The 17,810-nt window shown below is 47.8% G+C and overlaps 2 protein-coding genes across 4 annotated transcripts in view; both read left to right on the top strand.

The window, feature by feature from the left end:
• Positions 1–218: 218 nt before the first annotated feature.
• Positions 219–17,810, top strand: part of NEDD8 (NEDD8 ubiquitin like modifier) — a 130,718-nt gene continuing 113,126 nt past the window's right edge. Inside the window, exons 1-4 of one of the 3 annotated variants that reach the window (XM_063301608.1) lie at positions 219–396; positions 3,180–3,227; positions 3,666–3,748; positions 8,221–8,700. In XM_063301608.1, the coding sequence (XP_063157678.1) occupies positions 379–396; positions 3,180–3,227; positions 3,666–3,748; positions 8,221–8,311 (240 nt within the window). In that variant the 5' untranslated portion in view covers positions 219–378 and the 3' untranslated portion in view covers positions 8,312–8,700. Of the gene's footprint in view, positions 397–1,456; positions 1,693–3,179; positions 3,228–3,665; positions 3,749–8,220; positions 8,702–17,810 lie in introns of those variants that run through there. The other 2 variants (XR_010067855.1, XM_063301607.1) reach the window with 2 other exon arrangements.
• On the top strand, positions 10,255–17,199 carry MDP1 (magnesium dependent phosphatase 1). The gene is made up of 6 exons (XM_063301598.1): positions 10,255–10,891; positions 11,066–11,114; positions 12,147–12,257; positions 13,437–13,544; positions 15,582–15,667; positions 16,886–17,199. Exons 1-6 carry the CDS (start codon positions 10,270–10,272, stop codon positions 16,963–16,965), a joined length of 1,056 nt encoding a protein of 351 aa, XP_063157668.1. The 5' UTR covers positions 10,255–10,269; the 3' UTR covers positions 16,966–17,199.

Below are 17,810 nucleotides of genomic sequence, written 5' to 3'. Positions count from 1 at the left end.
TAACGGCGGCTCTTTATTCAGCAGCCCGTCGAAAAGAAGAGCCGTGACGGCATCGCGGGGCGTGCTGGGAAACGGAGTCGCCAGCTCCGCTAACCGCGAGGACCCTACTGGGAAAAACGACTGCATCTCCCATAGTGCAGCGCGACGGCGGCGGAAGGATATGTAAGACTGACACCCGCTCCGCGTTCTCGACTGAAACAAACGGAGGGCCCGGCGGCTGGGACGGAAGTGGCGTCACAACTGGCCGGAAAGAAGCCGGCGGCGAGCGAAGACGCCTCTCTGCGAAGCGCCCTGCCAGTTCCGCTTCCGAGGTGGGAGGTTGGGCGGCGGCGAGGGACCGGCGGGCGGGCGAGCGAGCGAGCGAGCGAAGCGGCCGCGATGCTGATCAAAGTGAAGGTGAGGCGAGGGGGCTCTCGGCGGAGGAGCGGAAGGGCTCCTCCGCGTGCCCCGAGGCATGGCGGGATCGCGGCGGCCGCCGGCCGCGGTGCATGATGGGCGGCGGGAGTTGGCTCCCAGCCTCCAGCAGCAGGCGGGAGTGGCGCCGGTAGAGCCGCCGCCTCTCCTCCGGCCGGGAGCGCTCCGCCCCGGCGGGCTGCCTTCCGTGCAGCCGCGGAGAGCCCGCCTGCGCCCCTCCCCAGCGGGGGGCGCGGCCGCCGCCGCCCCCGTCCCCGTCGGCGCAGTCGCGGCCGCCCAAAGTGGCTTGGCGGCGCCTGGACCCGGAACGGTGCTTGCGCCGTGGAAAAGGCCGCGGGGGAAAGAGCGGGCCAGAAATAAAAAAACAAACCAGAACGCTGTAGAAGACAGCCGCGTTTGCGCCCGCCGCGCTTCTCCGTTCCCTGTTCCGTGGCCCAGAAGTGCTGGGCGGTGGGGCTCTGGCCGGCCGGTTTTCATCCATCTCGTCGGGGAAGAGCCCTACGGTCAGGGCGGGCTCTTGCCCTTCTTGGGCCGTCCCCGACCGGAGGAGGTCAGGTCCCAGCCCTTGGTGCCGCTAAACATTGGCCGTGCTTCCGTCGTTTTCTCCTGGTCTCTGGCAGGGTCTCCAGGCCTTCAGCAGAGGGGAGTGAGGCCCGTCCCTCCCTCACCCTTGCCATCTTTTGCCTTTCTTGCTGGTTTTACTGCAATTTCTTTGATCGCTGGGAGCTGCCCAGAGTCTTGAGAGTTGGGTAGCATACAAGTTTAATTTTCTGTTGTTGTTGCTGTTGTTGTTGTTGTTGTTTTAGTCTACCCTAGCACACAGTTGCAGTTGCACCCTCATGCACCTGGCTCCTCTTGGAGGCGCGACTGGCAATGAAAAGGTGGGAGGGCTCCCTCTTCGCTTTTGACTTAGGGAGAGGCAAGGACAGGCACTCAGACTCATTCAGGAGAGGGACAGTGGAGGTGTTGAAAGAAAGGCAACGTAGAAGGTGGGGGACAGGAAAATGGAGGCAGCACCCACACTTCTTGCTCCATACATTTGCTTTAACAGAAAAAAACTCATTCCCCTGCGGCCAGCTGGTCCAGGGATGGTGGAAGCTTATCTTCTGTCAAGTACTCTTGAAATAGTATTTCAGCTATGAACCCAGCTGTGAATATTGGAAGTATCCTCCAAGATACTGCACCACAAATTTAAGCAGGCCTTCCCGGCTCCAAATGAAATTAATGGAATTAATTAATTTCTTGCGTTACAGTCTTCCCCCAGCTGGTACACGCCTGGTATGTTGTGCTGACATTTGGAGAGAGGCAGGCTGGAGCAGCCTTTCATATATTAAACTCAGTCAAAGCTCTCCAATGTCAAACCACTAAGATTCAGTAGCAAATTGCTAATTTTTACCAAGAAAAATAGAATTATTCTGCTGCAAGGATATTTTAGACCGTTTCAAATACCTGTTTTGCATGAAGGAATCTGAAGAAACAAGGCAAACACTCTGGACCTGCCCTTCAGTTGACATCACAACTGTGTCCCAATGGAATCTAAAAATAAATAAATTACAGGTATGGTCTTCCCGGAAAACCAGGTCCCCTTCCTCCAACTGGAAAGCTATGGAATCACGGGCATCTGCCAGCAAGAGAGGATCGAGAAAACCTGCGTCAACTTGCATCACATCTTAGGATGCAAATACAAAATGACATCGCCATGTGGATGTCACCATTTTGGAGTGATCACGGCTTGCTGCAGATGCTGCTGCGTGGAATAAGCTCTGCTGCATCCAGAAATGTTGTGATATATTTTAATGTTGACTTCTTGCCTACTGATGCATCAGGTTAACGCATAGGACTTCTGCCAAAAATGTTCAGACTGCAGGCGTGGCTCGGCTGCTGATGCCTCGACTTTTACTTTCTGGGTGCTCCTTGGATTCTTCCACAGTTCAACTGAGTAAAACAAAATAAGGTAATCTGTGGAAGATTACCTTTTCCAACCCTACACTCTCCAGGTGTGTTAGGCTATGATTATCCTGCCCAATCAGAAAACTGTGGCTAAATCTTCCCAGCATCTGTTGTGAGTTAAACAAAGAGCCCTGTGTGCAGTGTGCCTCTGAATCTAATCGAGAGGTTCAGAAGGGATGTGGATGGTGTCTTCTTTCTTACCCTCTGGGATTGCCTATATCAAGCAAGCAACCCCCTGTAATTGTCTTTCCCCTGCAGGACCACAGCTCAGGTTTTAGCAACCAGCTGCACAGCTGTCTGATCCCCAGAGTCTCAGGCTGTGAGAAATGCTGATGGCTCAGTGCTTTTGGTTTTGCTTCCAAGGAGCTGGGTCCAGAATATCTGTACTGGTACTGGTGGGAATGTTTCCTGAATTCTACATCAACAGTTGCAGCAGTCGGGAATAAAGTCGCTGTCAGCCTCCGGCTCTTTCTCCAGCCTGCTGTAGTGGTGGAGAGAAGGCGGTTTCTGTTTCAAATCCCATGTAGGGCGAGGCAAGGGTTTGAGGAGATGGAAATGTTGGCGTGAGCGGTTTTTAGCAGGAGACGGTGTTCAGTTTGGAATGGAGGAGGAGGAGGAGGAAGACAGTGAGGTCCATTTCGGAGGGGGATTGGATTGGGGCAGGGAGAGATACAGCGCTATCTACAGAAAGGTAGATAGCTTAAGAATGAGGTTGGGGGAAATGGGGCAGACCCAGCCCCACCCCCCTCTAGAACTGAAACCGGGTGGGATCTGCAGAGGGAATGATTTGATGAAACCTTTTTCTTTTGTTGCAGACGCTTACCGGGAAGGAGATAGAGATTGATATAGAACCTACAGACAAGGTACCGGCCCTCAAGAGGATGGGGTGGGCTTGATGTTGCTGATTACCCTTGTTACATTTCCTGCTTTTCTTTCAAATAGAGCTCACCCCTTCCCCACAACCCCGAAGGTCTGTATTTGTAGCTTCAGTGCAAAGTAGGGGGGCTTCCTTCCCACAATCCCCGGATCACTTCCGGGAGGGGAATTTAGCCAGGATCACGGAGAGATGACCCCCTGCCACGGAGAGGGAATGATTCAGCCACTCTCTACATCAGTGTTTCTCCACCTCGGCAACTTTAAGATGTGTGGACTTCAACTCCCAGAATTCCCCGGCCAGCATAGCTAAAATGATTATAGGCTGCTTGTTTGTGGCCCTTCCCACCTCCGACTGGTTGAAGTCAAAACTCTTCTTTGGGGAAACTGACTTTGTTCTTCCTTTCCCTTTCTCTGTTCCCTTTCAGGTGGAAAGAATAAAGGAGCGGGTCGAAGAAAAGGAAGGCATTCCTCCCCAACAGCAGCGACTCATTTATAGTGGCAAGCAAATGTGAGTTTCAACCAGGGAGAGCTTGTCACACCAGCTCGTGTTTTATTCTGACTTTTTTTTTTTATTTGGCCAAACGAAAAGGACAAAATGTACGTATTAAACGTTAAACGATTTGAAAAAGTCCCTGATCCAAAACAAAACCAAGAATGAATTTCAAAGCAAGCGGAAAGGATTATACATATGTGGCTTTGAGAAAAAATACAATTTTTTAAGTATCCGTACTCGTTATTTATATCTAAACCGGCTTTCGGAAAAGTCAAGATCTGTATTAGAGAAAATGTGATCAAACGTGACTGAATGTTTCCTTCATTACAGCATTTTTCAGAGCTCTTTACGGTGGTGTTAATTTTTTCAGATGAAGTCATTTTTCACACGTTTGAAAATTACTAATCCAATAAAAATTATATTTTGGTTTTCCGGTGTTTTGCTGTAACAGACCAGGCAACTAAAACCAAGTCAAACCAAGTTTTTATTCTGAATTAATATATATGAATTAAGAAATACGGATAGCAAGGTAGCTGCAAGGCTTGTTACAAAAAATATTGGATACCTTTCCTAGTTTCTGCAAGAATCTTTGAGCAAAAATACTGATGAACTGGGCATTGCCATAAAAAATGACTAGATGTAAACTTCTGGTTAATCTCCTCACCAACGCAGTCTAAAAAGATTGCAGTGGATGGGGTTCCCTTGCTGTTAAATGGGGTATATAAACACCACTTTAAAAAAATGATGCATTCTACATATTTTACAAACAAATTATTAAACTTGCCTCATTGACATCAAGGTGGTACTTGTGTCTCTTTTATAATTATATTCAGAACTCACAGGACTGCCATCAACAATTAGATCTCTTGATTTGTTTTAGAGGACTCTGTCTTCTTGTTCCTCGCATTGAACGGATTTAACCTCATGCTTAAAAAGTGAATGATCAAGGAGGATTGTTCCTGCCATTTCCAAAGTAATTTCCTGCAAGTTGAGCTGGTTTTTCACTAGGAAGTAGCAGTGTTGCTCACACAGGATGGAAAAAATCTAATCTTTAGATCAGCCCAAATCCAAAAATACTAAGGAATTCCTGGAAGCGTGATATTCTGACCGATCAGCCATCAACAGACACATAGAGATTAAACCTCATCTGATTGATTGATTGATGATTGATTATGTGCCATCAAGTCATTGTCAACTCCTGGTGCCAGATAGATAGTTTCTGGATGCCAATCTGTCCCCAACCAGGTCCTTCATGTCTTCCAAAGGTGCACCCCTCGCCATTGTAACTGCGTCCTCCACTTTGCTGCTGATCATCCTCTTCTCTTTCCTTCCACCCTTCCCTGCATCAGGGCCTTCTCCAGAGAGCTGGATCTTCACACTGTGTGTCCAAAGTAGGATGTGGGTAGTCCTCACTTAACAACCATTCATTTAGCAACCGTTCTAACTTAAAACAGCACTGAATGAGTGGTACTTATGACCGTTCCTTGAAGTTTTGGCTGTCACAGTGCCCCTGCAGTCAAGTGATCATGATCAGGGCACTTGGCAACCGGCCTGAATTTCTGATCCTCGCAGTGTCCCGCGGTCACGTGGTTGCAATTTGTGACCTTCCCTGCTGGCTTCCCACAAGCAGTCAACGGGGAAGTCAAAAGTCGTGGTCATGTGAGGTCCTCGCTTAACAATGGCAACCAGGGACTTCTGGGATTGCCATCTCTAAGCGATGCGGTCACGTGACATCCTGCTTTACAGCCGCATCGCCTAGCGATGGAAATTCCAGTCCCAATTGCGGTCATTAAGCAAGGACTACCTGTAATTTGAGCCTGGTCATTTGTGCCTCTGCTGATAACTCTGCCTTGATTTCTTGGCTGTTCATGGTATTCTCAGGAGCCGACTCTGATTTTTGTAGGTATGGACACATTACAGCAGCTGAGTATCTTTTCCATGACCTTCGTGGCTGCTCTGCCAAGGCCTCGTCTCTGGCGTATTTCTTGACTGTTTGTTCCTTTACTGTTGATGGTTGATCCTAAACGGCACAAGCTGCCCACCACTTTGATATCTTCATTGCCAACTCCAAGGCTGGTGGTTCTCCCTGTTGTCATTCGTTTGGTCTTTATATTTAATTCTAGTCCCATTTTCCCACTAAGCTTCTTTATTAGCAGACCGTGCAGTTAGCTATTAAAGCGTGTCGTCAGCACTGTGCAACTTACCGATGTTTCTTCCTCCAGTTTTAAAATCACACTCATCTTCTCCCAACCCAGCTTCCCTCAATATATATTCAGCATAAGGCTGAATAAGGGGAGAGTATACAGCCTTGTCTCTTTGGCAACCTGGAGCCAGTCTCTTTCATCATGTTTTGCCTATACTGTGGCTTCCTGACCAGTATATAGGTTTTCCATAAAGACAATGAGATGTTCTGGGATTCCCATTTTTCTGAGCACATTCCACGGCTTGACAGGATCAAAACCACATGGACAGAAGGTATAAACCCCCAACTACCTGCCATTTCAAGATAACAGCCAAAAGTCAGGGAGGGAAACAAACAGCCCAGAACACGTTCTCCCTCCCAGCCAATATCCAGATAAGGAAGAAACAGCACCAGATAAAGAATCAGGGAAGAAACAATGTTCTAATCAAGGAAGAAACCTCGCCCCGATCAGGACTGGCATGGCAACCAGCCAACTTCACTCCCAATCCTGATGGCACTGCCTCGCCTGGTAAGAAAACATCTGCAGGAAAACAACGAAGCTCGGCTAACACCAAGACCCCAAAAGCCCAGCTCTGAGCTACAGATATTCTTACTATCAAAATAATCTAACGCTAACTCGGTTTGTACCGAATGGACACGTTCTGAATTCCTCACAGTATAAATTATGTCTCAGATGAAAGGTGTCCGAATAATATTTCACATCTGGCATGCCTAATCCCCATCAGAGTTTATACAAGTACCCTATAATTTATCTAACTAGATGGTTTTTCTAATTATATGTAAATGAACAAATTCTTTCTTAACTATATGTGAAACTAGGTAGGGTCAACAGAATTGACAGTGCTTGAATTTTTTTTAATTGCTGCTGTCCTTCCCAGTGATGATAACAAAAAATGTTGCTATGCCAAGGTGTTTTTTGTTTTTTTTTCACCTAGCACAGAAATGGGCCATAATTTTGGTGGGGTTGCTTAAGGATTTGGCTATTTTAATAAAACTCCACCTGGACTGATGTGAAGCGCAAACACTTCTTGAACTGGTTTCTGTGATTCTTTACCAACTTTAATTAACATAGCTGACGATGATCAACTTCTACACCTAACATCTCTTTAAGACTGCAACCATATTTGGATGCCTAAGAAAAATAAATGTAATCATCGGCAAACAGCTTATGTTTTGCTTTGATACTGCAACCTCAAATATTGCTGTGTTTCCTAATATTCTGTGCTAATAAGAGTGAGCAATATAAATGGAAGTCTGCATCTTTGTTTGGTATCCCTATTTATTTGAGAGAAAAACCTGAGCTGTCTCATATAACGATCCTAACTACCAGTTGTGTCAGTGAATATAACCAATACATTATTGAAATCTGTGTGTGTCCAAATTCCATGCCCCATAAGCCGAGAGTCAAGCATAACTACAAATTACTGCGTGATTAATGTTAAAGGATAGAATTCTTCAATTCATCATAAATGTTCAACTTTGTTCAACATTCAGCTTTGTTCAAATGTTCAACGTAATGCCATTTATCTTACAGGATTTGTTTGTTCCTCTTGCATGGTGACGTTTTGGGGTGTTTTTTTTGTACAAGATGTCCACTCCTCCTCTATAAATAATAATTTCCCCTAAGATAAAGGTAAAGGTTTCCCTTGACGTTAAGTCCAGTTGTGTCCGACTCTAGGGGGCGGTGCTCATCTCCGTTTCGAAGCCAAAGAGCCGGCGTTTGTCCAAAGACACTTCCTCCGTGGTCGTGTGGCCGGCATGACTGAACGGAACGCCGTTACCTGCCCGCCGAAGCGGTGCCTATTAATCTACTCACATTTGCATGTTTTCGAACTGCTAGGTTGACAGGAGCTGGGACTAGCAACGGGAGCTCACCCCGTCACGCGGATTCGAACCGCCGACCTTCCGATCGGCAAGCTCAGCAGCTCAGCAGTTTAACCTAAACTAATACATTTTAACAAAACCGTGGAGGGGGTACACAGACACAAAGCGAAATACATTAGAAGAGAGTCCCTTTTGGTGGGTGGCCATGGACTCTGGCATGAATCTCTTCTTGGATTATCTTGGCAGTAAAAGAGTTTTGGTAAATTGCACTTGCTGGGGAATCAGGCACTCTGGATAAAATGCTTACTTCTTTTTTAAGACCCCCCTCTCCCAGGCATGGGACTTCTCATATATTCAGCGGGTGTTCTGTGCCATCTTTCTAAAAATGCCTGGGTTGACCCCGGAGTTGGTACAGCCATCCCAGACTTGGGGTTAACTGCCTGCCTCGGTCTCTCCGCAGGAACGACGAGAAAACGGCCGCGGACTACAAGATCCAGGGCGGATCGGTGCTTCATTTGGTCCTGGCACTGCGTGGAGGAGGCCTGCGATGATGGGGCGTCTCGTGCGCCACATCCCCCTCTTCCCCAGACCCACCGGATGTGTGTGAGCCTAACCCTTTGGTGGTGAGAAGCCCGTAGGGCTCACCACATCCTGCAGCTTTAGTTTCTTCCTAATTCCAGGAGGACTGCCTGCCACCACCACCTCCCAAGATGTTTTTTTTTTTCCAAGCTGTCATTGGAGAGGGAGGGGGTGCGTTTTAGGGGACAGGATGCTCTAAGTTATTGTGGTGCAGCATCTGGCTTGGGCCCGGGCTCCTGACTGCATGTGAATAAGGATTCATCTGCTGGTTTTCACCACCCTTGTTCAAAAGTCTCCCCACTTCCTTCCCCCCCCACCGCACCCCATAATGGCTGAATGTTAAATAAACGTTTCACAACCACCACAGCGTCTTGGATGATCCAACTTTCTATCTGCGCCTTTATTAACGTCGACTCCCCCCTCGCTAACCGGGATCCATCTTTGCTTTGATGGCAATGCAAGAAGCTGGGCCTGGCCACGGGTCCTCGGGGGGGAGAAATCCAACTTTATTCTTCTGGCCAATTTTATGTCAAAGGAAGCGGTGAGTAAGAAGAAGGTTAAGAGAGCCAGCCTATAACCCAACTTCAGAAAATAAGGTGGCCACTGCTATTTTCATGATCAGGTTGATAAACTGTTGGGGAAGATACACGTCCAAGTTTGAATTGTTCTGCGGAAAACGTGTTACCTACTATTCGCATTAGATTTATACCCTGCCTTCACTTGGTACAATTCCAGGCAGTGTGCATTTATTTATTGAAAAGATTTGTATACCCGCCCATCTTGCGTAACATAACTTTTGGCAGCTGACACAATGCTCTTGCCTGTTTCTTCCATAACGACAATCCTGTGAGGTGGGTGGGGCTGAAGCACACACGAGGACTAGAACTCAGTCTCCTGGTTTCAAAGTCCAGCATCATCACCACTGCACCAAACTGGCTCTTGTATGTGGTGATTGGAAACCATTAGCCCCGTGTGACTGGGATTGCTGCTGTCGGGCCAATGAAAGCCTTTCCTCTGCAGTGTCTAGCTTGACTCGCTTGCCCGAGCCCTCCAAGGCAGCCCGTTTTTGCGGATTGTGATGGGCTACAGCATTGCTTCAATAACCTCACAGCGGAATAGCGTAAAATATGGGATGCCACTTTGCAGAGGCGTCTTTATCTCCCCAATACAGGATGGGGCTGGGTCACACTTCACACCTGATTTCCGTGTGCGCTCTGAATTTTTTTTAAAAAACCACTTCAGATGGTCTTTTTTATTATTATTCTCCAACCAAGACTTAAGGTGTTTTGCATTTTGCTGGCCCCACAGGGTGAAAAGGCAGAAGCTGGTTTCTTGCGCTGCCTACTCCCCATACGCATGAGAGCCAGTAACTTGATTTTGGAATTTGGAAACAACATACTTCGATCGCAGCCCAGCAAAATGCTGGCAGGTTTAAAGGGTTGGGCGGCTTAGGTGGGAAAACCTTGGTTTTCTCAACCTGGGTGACTTGAAGCGGGGTGGACTTCAACTCCCAGAATTTCCCAGCCAGCACAGACTTGGCTCCCATCATCCTGGGAGCTGGCTGGGGGTTAGGGGAGGGGGAGTGAAAGGATCTGCGGATTGGGGAAGCAGGAGGATCTTTTCCCCCTGCCTTTGGGGGGAAGAGGGGGACCCCAAAGGTCCACCTGGCTCTGTCGCTCTTTTTTGCAGATTATACCTTGTGGCCCTTCTGGGTTGACACCCACGTGGATCCCCCCTTCCAGAAACACAGGTGAGGAAAAAAAAGGGGGGGGGTCCTGCCAGGGCCCTGTTGGGTGCAAAATGCAGCTGGCTGGGGAATTCTGGGAGTTGAAGTCCACCCCTTTTCAAGTCGCCCAGGTTGAGAAACACTGAGCTAGCCTCTCTAAGACTTGGCTTCGGGTGGCAAGGCTGGGCATCTTGATCCCTGGCAATGCAGTGGGCATCAGCCCCAGGTTTAGGAAGGGCGCGGGGGGGCGTCGAGCAGCCCAGGCGCGTCCCCGTTAGCCCTCTCGCGCCCAAGAGCGCACAAGCGCCCACCTATCCGGGCGCCTGTCCTCGCCGCGATCCTCTGCGCGCCGGAGCTCTCTTGCCAGGCCGATCCCTCCCCGCCCCGGGCGCCTGGCCGGGCTGGCAAGCCTCTCCCCGGGCTGAGCGGGGCGAACCGGCAGGGAGGCGGGCGCGACCCGGGGCGGCCGGGCTCCTGCAGCGCCCGCTCCGGCGCCAGGCGTTCGGGGCAGCCGGCGGGCAGAGCAGTCCGGAGCTTCCGGCCTCTGCAGCGTCCTCGGAGTCCTTAGCGGCGACGGGGGCTCCCTGCTGGGGGTCGCCCCGGCTCCCCAGCGGGCCAAACCCCGCGGGATCGCGTCGCCCCTCTTGCAAGCCTGGACGCTGCGCCCAGACCTGGTCCGTTGCTGCAGACGTTGCCCCTCCCCGGAAAGCCGGCCTTTCTTGCTTCCAGAAAGCTGCGCCGATCCTACGCGCCCTCTCCTCCTTGTGGGGGCGCGTAGCTAGGCCGAAGATGGGCAAAAAACCCTCCTTAGTGGTGTTCGATTTGGGTGAGTGCCGCGGGTTGGACCTGGCTCCCATCATCCTGGGAGCTGGCTGGGGGTTAGGGGAGGGGGAGTGAAAGGATCTGCGGATTGGGGAAGCAGGAGGATCTTTTCCCCCTGCCTTTGGGGGGAAGAGGGGGACCCCAAAGGTCCACCTGGCTCTGTCGCTCTTTTTTGCAGATTATACCTTGTGGCCCTTCTGGGTTGACCCCCCCTTCCAGAAAAACAGGTGAGAAAAAGGGGGGGGGTCCTGCCAGGGCCCTGTTGGATGCAAAATGCAGTGGCTTCCCTCTTCAGTTTTCAGGCCGTCTTAAAAACAGAGGAGAGGGACCCGTGTAAAGTACCTAAAACAGTGTTTCTCAAGCCCAGCAACTTTAAGACGGGTGGACTTCAACTCCCAGAATTCCCCAGCCAGCAAAATTCTGGGAGTCGAAGTCCACCCATGCTGGCTGGGGAATTCTGGAAGTTGCAGTCCACCCGTCTTAAAGTTGCTGTGGCTGAGAAACACTGCCCTAAAGAGAAAAGAGGTGGAGGGAAAATCAGAAGGAATCCAGTAGTGTTTTTTAAGATTAACCCGTTTCGTTAAAAGGCATAAACTTTTGGGAGCTGCAGCTCACTTCCTCAGATGCCACGGAGGGAGCGCTTCATGAAGCAGCAGTCCAGGTTTTAATTTACTTGCTTAAAACATGGTTGGCCCACCTCTCCAGGCTCCAATTCAAGGCTTCTGAAATGAACATAATAAAAAGTGCAGCACTTCCTGTTTAGCATAATTATTTTTTAAAATTAAATAAAATCTCTACCCTCATCAATGTGTGGTTGTTTTGTTTCCATAGGTATGTATTTATTATATTTATATTGCCGTCCACAAAATTTATATTGGCGCCCATAAAAGTGATTCTGGGCAGCGTACAGCGCTTAATAGATGGATAAAAGTGTTGGAAGATCAGCCAAGAACTTCTCTGTTTCTGCATCCTATTAAAATTACTGTTTTATTTGTGGGGGGAACATGCTTTAAACTTAAGATGGAGAAGGGAGAGAAGAATTAAGAGAAATGGAGATGGAGGTGGCCCATGGGGTTGCTTGCCAGGGTGCGCAAGGGGAAGTTCTATGCCTTTAAGATTAGTGCAGGTACAAGTTCAACAGGGAGAGATTTTCTGTGCTGCACCGGTTGCGTTCCTGCCTGCACCAATAAAACTAGACTTTTTCTCTTCTGAATGAAAAGGAAACAAGCTAAACCACTTCTTGTCTGTATTCTTCCCAGCGATGGCTCAGTACAAGACCGGAAAAAACGGCCTGTTAATCTCTACCCCGAAGTTCCAGAAGTCCTCCAGCAGTTGCAGAGTGAACAAATCCCCATGGCAGCGGCCTCTCGGTAAACGTGGGTCTTGCTCTCTTGAAACTTCCCCCGTATAGATATGCCACCCCCCCACACACACCCCCATGGTGGTGAATCAACCATATAATGCTAGCACTTGGGTATTTTATCTGGTTTATTCTAAATTCCTGAAATCACAGATATTTACTAGATTGGTTATTTCTAGTATAACTTAAACGCAAGGCAAGCATTTTTGGAGCATGCACAGAGGGCCAGCGGGGACATTTTTCAGGACGCAAAAGAACGGGCTGGGGTGAGGGCGTCAAGTTGCAAACAAAGGAGATGGGATCAAGTTGGAAAAGCTGAAAATAAAAACAGACGTTAAGACTTTAAGCAGCCTTGAAGAGCATAAGAAATACAGCCAGTGGTCGGTCTATAAGCTAAAGTGCTTGCTGGAAGTCACAAAAGCAGATAAAAGCAGCTGCTGGAAAGGGACTGTGTGCAAGAATCGATAGGGAGCATGACATACCACCGCTTTAACGCAGTTGTGCAGCTCTCCTAATCTTAGATAATTGGCCTCATGATTATTTTGTTCGATATTCCTCCCTAACAACCCTGCAGTGCAGGACTGATCCCTCGGGCTTGAAGAAGGGGGCGTGGGCCGTTAAAGAGATTTTGACCTTAACGTTATGCATAACGGGCATGAGAGCAACACTCCCCATGTATTTTTGGATCGAATTCCCCACCGTCTTCATTTAACTTTCCCACAGCCTTTAACCGCCCAGAGTCCCTCTTCTTGGGGGAGATGGGCGGTGGCAGCAAATCTGAAAAACAAACAAAAATAAATAAAATAAATCCCCACGTTCATCCCTAGGGTGTCTGTAAACCCACGGGGGATCACCGGGCAATCCATTCCCTTTTGCTACCATTCCGAGCGGCTGGAGCGGGAAGAGGCAGCAGCATTAACACCTTCCACAGCATCAGCAGACACCCAGGGAGCTGCATTCACACAGCACGCTAGGCTCTGCTAGGTTGACCTCAGCTGGGGTTAGGAGGAGGGCTTCAGCGTCTTGAATGACCCCAGCCTGTTTGCTGCGTGGACGGTTGTGCGCTGTGTGGACCCAGAACGTGGCTTCCTTGAGCAAAACGAGTTAAGTGCGTTGTGCGATCGTGGCTTAAAAGCAGGGTAAGACTTGGCATGTGATCTTTAACGTGGCCTGTGTTCGTCTCTCTCAGGACCGGGGAAATCCGAGGAGCTACCCAGCTGTTAGATCTTTTTGGCTTAAATCGCTACTTCCGCTACAGAGAAATCTATCCAGGCAGTAAAGTCACCCATTTCCAGAGGTAAAAGAAACTTCGAGTTCTTTAGTAATCCCGTGGATTTGGGGCAGGGACAGGGGGCGGCAGGGGCAGATTTTTGTGAAATCCAAAATCCATCTTCGGCTCATAACCGCCGTCTCACCTTCTGCTCTCTTGCCTTCTCAAATACCGTTTGGTAAGGTAAGTAGAGTAAAACTTTTTTTAAAATGCTTAAACGTGTACGTTGGTTTCCAGGATGAAATAGCCTTCTGGAGGGCTGTCAGGACCTGGATTTCATTCTTTATTTTATTTTATTTTATTTTATTTTATTTTATTTTATTTTATTTTATTATTTTATTATTTTATTATTTTATTTTATTATTTTATTTTATTTTATTTTATTTTATTTTATTTTATTTTATTTTATTTATTAATTTATTCATCGCCCATCTCTCCCCAGCGGGGGGACTCTGGGCAGCTTACAATAAAACAAGATTAAAATATAAAACCGTTAGAATTAAAAATACAATAAAAATATAAATATAATTTTCCCAGGCGTTAAGGCCAGGCTGTTAGCGGAGTCCAATATGCATGGGTGTGTGTTGTGAGGTGGTGATACGGAGTCTTGGTTTTTGTTTATACTGGATTATTTTAACTTCGTTTAATTATATGGGGGACGGAGGTTGTACTGTGGTGTTTTGGGGTTGTTTTTTTTTAACTGATCGTTAGCCACCCAGAGTCAGGTATTCAAAGGGGTATAAAGGTTTCTAAATGAATAAATAATTGCTTATTTACCCATCGTGCCTTGGCAACCTTATGCAAAGCAGAGAAAAGGAATCTGAAATAATAGGCCAAAGAAATTAAAGGCATGAGATAAGTCAGAAAAAAGGAATGAGAGCCAAAACTAGCTTACACCAACATAACTTTCTTTCTGTGCAAGCCATCATTTCTTCTCCTGTACCTATACGCTGCTTCATGGCTTAGCTTTTGTTCTTTAAATTTCCCACCTCTCTCTTGCTGTCAGCTCTGGCCAACGTCAACTTCCTCTGTCTTCTCTTCTTCTTGATCCATGTGTTCTTGTGGGATGCATCAGTATCTTGCAAGCCAAGATGAGAGATCTGGCTTGTACAGGTAGTCCTTGACTTACGACTACAATTGGGACCAGAACTTATGTCACTAAGCGAGGCGGTTGTTAAGTGAGTCTTGCCTGATTTTATGACCATTTTTGGCCACACTCATTAAGTGAATCACTTGGTTGTTAAGCAAATCGAGCTTCCCCTATTGACTTTGCTTGTTGGAAGCTGGCTGGGAAGGTCGCAAATGGCGATCACGTGACCCCAGGACGCTGCGACTGTCGTAAATACATGCCAGTTGCCAAGCACCTGAATTTTGGGGCAGCAGGGACGGTCGTAAGTGTGAGGACCCCCAGTCACAAGTCACTTTTTCAGTGCCATTGTAACTTCAAACAGTCGCTAAATTAATGGTTGTAAGTTGAGGACTACCCGTATTGAATAAGGAAACAGGCTTGGGGTAAAATTGGGCTGTGACATGTTGGCCAAGATGTGCCCAGATTGATCAATATTCCCTTCTGATTTCCAGAGAATGCAGCATGACTAAGGGTAGTAATCTAATCTATACCTTCTCGCTAAAAAACTGTATTTCAGTGTATGATTTTTTTTTGACTATGTGATCTCCATCAAAAGTGGTTATCTTTCTTCTGACGTTGCTTTCTCTGGATGGCAATATTTTTACACCATTCTGAACAGGCTAAGCATTTAAAGCAGTGCGAACTTGTTGGTGTTCTTGCTGCGGCAGACTAATACAGCCCCTCCCGGGGAATTGTTTCTGAATCCCTGAATAGGCTGTAAAATATTCTCCATCTGATCAAAAAGCTTTAACAAACCATCAACCGAAAATCCCACAGTTCAAATTAAGTTGGGGGTCTGGTATCAGGGCTTCGGCCAGATTGTCCCTGGATGGAAAACGGGACTTTCTGAACTTAATTCCACCCTCCAAAGGACTGGAAAGCTCAGCTGGAGGCAGGGATGGTGGCGGATTGCTTTCTGCTTGTCTCCTCTCCAGGTTGAGTCAACAGACCGGCATCTCCTTTTGCCAGATGCTCTTCTTTGATGACGAAAGCCGCAACATTCACGACGTCAGCGAATTAGGTATCCCTGAAAGATGGTGCATGATGGGACTTGCAACCCTTCAGCCCTCTGAGCGCCCCGTTCACGCCTGAGCTGCAGACCTGGGCGTGAATGAGGGTAACTCCAAGGGTTGGTTGGTTGCGCTCACACAACACGCTGAATCAAGGGGACGTCCTTTAGCCTCATAAGCCAGTCCCTGCAGGCAGCTTAGGCTGGAATGATGGAATAAACCATGACTGAGTAACAGGGATGTATGTTTTACCAGACTCCCAGATTTGGCATATTCTGTGAACTCAAGACAGGTGGCAGAGCAGATCCTTCTAAGCCATGCCCAGCCCCAAAGCCACAGGCAGCGTGTAGGTTAAAAAAGATCCAAAATGGCACCCAGGTTGAATTTTTCAACCTATTGAGCCTAAAATCTTGGGTGTTAACTGTACTGGCTTATGGTGGGCCAGGATGCGGATTAAGGCAATGTTCTTTACTCCTTTAACAGCAATCCTCATGTATCTTATTGACTATCTATAAAACTTAGGAGGTTTCCTGATGCTAATCCATGAAGAAATATATATCTGTAGTTAAGTTCACACAACGCACAGTTCTGCAGTACAGTTTGCTTCATTCAGGCCTACCATGATGTGTGAATTCTCTCTTTGGGGTTATCAACCATGGTTTATCGCTTAGAATTACATGTGGATTCAGGCGACCATGGTTTCACACTGTGCAAACCCACTTTGCCGCCAAAGAGCTCCAGCATGCTTCACCAGGACCAGAAAGCTTGGAAATCTTTTCTTCTACCCCAAAGTTTAAATCAAGAACAGGCAAATCTCTGGTGTTTGGGATTCCAAGACCCTTCCGAGTTTTAGCAGGGTCAGGAGCAAAAGATTCTGGGAGTCACGATTCAGAAGGCCTGCAGCCCCACTGAGCAAATGCAAAACGTTGGTGTTTGCAGAAATGCAGTGGTGTCAGCCTGGATGCCTCTGCCCATCATCTGGCTCCAGGTCAGGCTGATTCTGACCTGCTTTAGGCTGATGCGTATTGACCAGAAGAGATCCTAACGTGTTTTGATACCTCAAAGGGAAGGATGGTAGCTGAGCTAATGTAGGGAAACCATCTTCAGTTTCTGGGACCTCCAGCTGTAGAAGACAGCAGGTTTGAAACCACTTGGCATCCATGCCTGGGGGTTAAAAAAAACCAAGCTGGCAGACACAGGGTTACTTGTTCCCTTCTTGTTTCTCCTAGGGGTCCTGTGTGTCCTTGTCCCCAGAGGCATGACTCTTTCGCTCCTCAACCAGGGCTTGGAGACCTTTGCACACTCCTGAGGACTCTACTCCTGCTGACAAGGCTTACACCTCAACCTTCTTCTCTCTTCCTCGTGGGGGACACACGTTGGGGATTTTTGACAGGTCTAACACATTATTATGTGTCGATGGGGCATCTTTCTCCAGCTTCTCTGACTCTAAAGACTTAGGTGTCCTCTCCCCATCCTGTGTCACGTAATGCCAGCAAAGGGATTGTGCTTGTGGCTTTCGTCCCAATAAAACTGGGAAAACAAATCTGTATTTCCTTCTGTCAGTTAGTGCAGGGACTGCCGGCAATTAATTAGGTTTAGACTGTGCTGTGATTTCTGTTGGAGGAAAAGAGGCAGGGCCACCTGGGATTACTTTGCTAACATCTGAAAGATAACAAAACAGCTAAGGGGTTGCAAAAGGTCATCTGTTTTTGCTTTACGGTTTATACTAATGCTCTTGGCTTAGTATAGACCGTTGTTTCTCAACTTTGGCAACTTTAAGATGCGTGGTCTTCAATTCCCAGAATTCCCCAGCCAGCATGCTGGCTGGGGAATTCTGGGAGTTGAAGACCACGCATCTTAAAGTTGCCAAAGTTGAGAAATACTGGTATAGACCATAACAACTTGTGGGAAGCCCTTAAAAAATGGGGTGTGCCAGGCCACCTCATTTGTATGATGGCCCGGAAGCAAGAGTTAGAATGTGGAGCCACAAAATAGTTCCAAATTGGGAAAGGAGCGCAGCAAGGCTGTTTATTGTCATCTTATTTCTTTAACGTATACGCAGAATGTATAATGGGAAATGATGGCCTCGAAGAAATAGAAATGGGAAAAGTTCAGAAATGCTGATGATACGTCTTAGATATCTGGAAGAGAAGA

The sequence above is a fragment of the Candoia aspera genome, chromosome 4, assembly GCF_035149785.1.
Source record: "Candoia aspera isolate rCanAsp1 chromosome 4, rCanAsp1.hap2, whole genome shotgun sequence".
Taxonomy (NCBI): Eukaryota; Metazoa; Chordata; class Lepidosauria; order Squamata; family Boidae; genus Candoia; species Candoia aspera.
The sequence above is the reverse complement of the archived record's forward strand: the minus strand, read 5'-3'. Positions and strand labels throughout refer to the sequence as shown.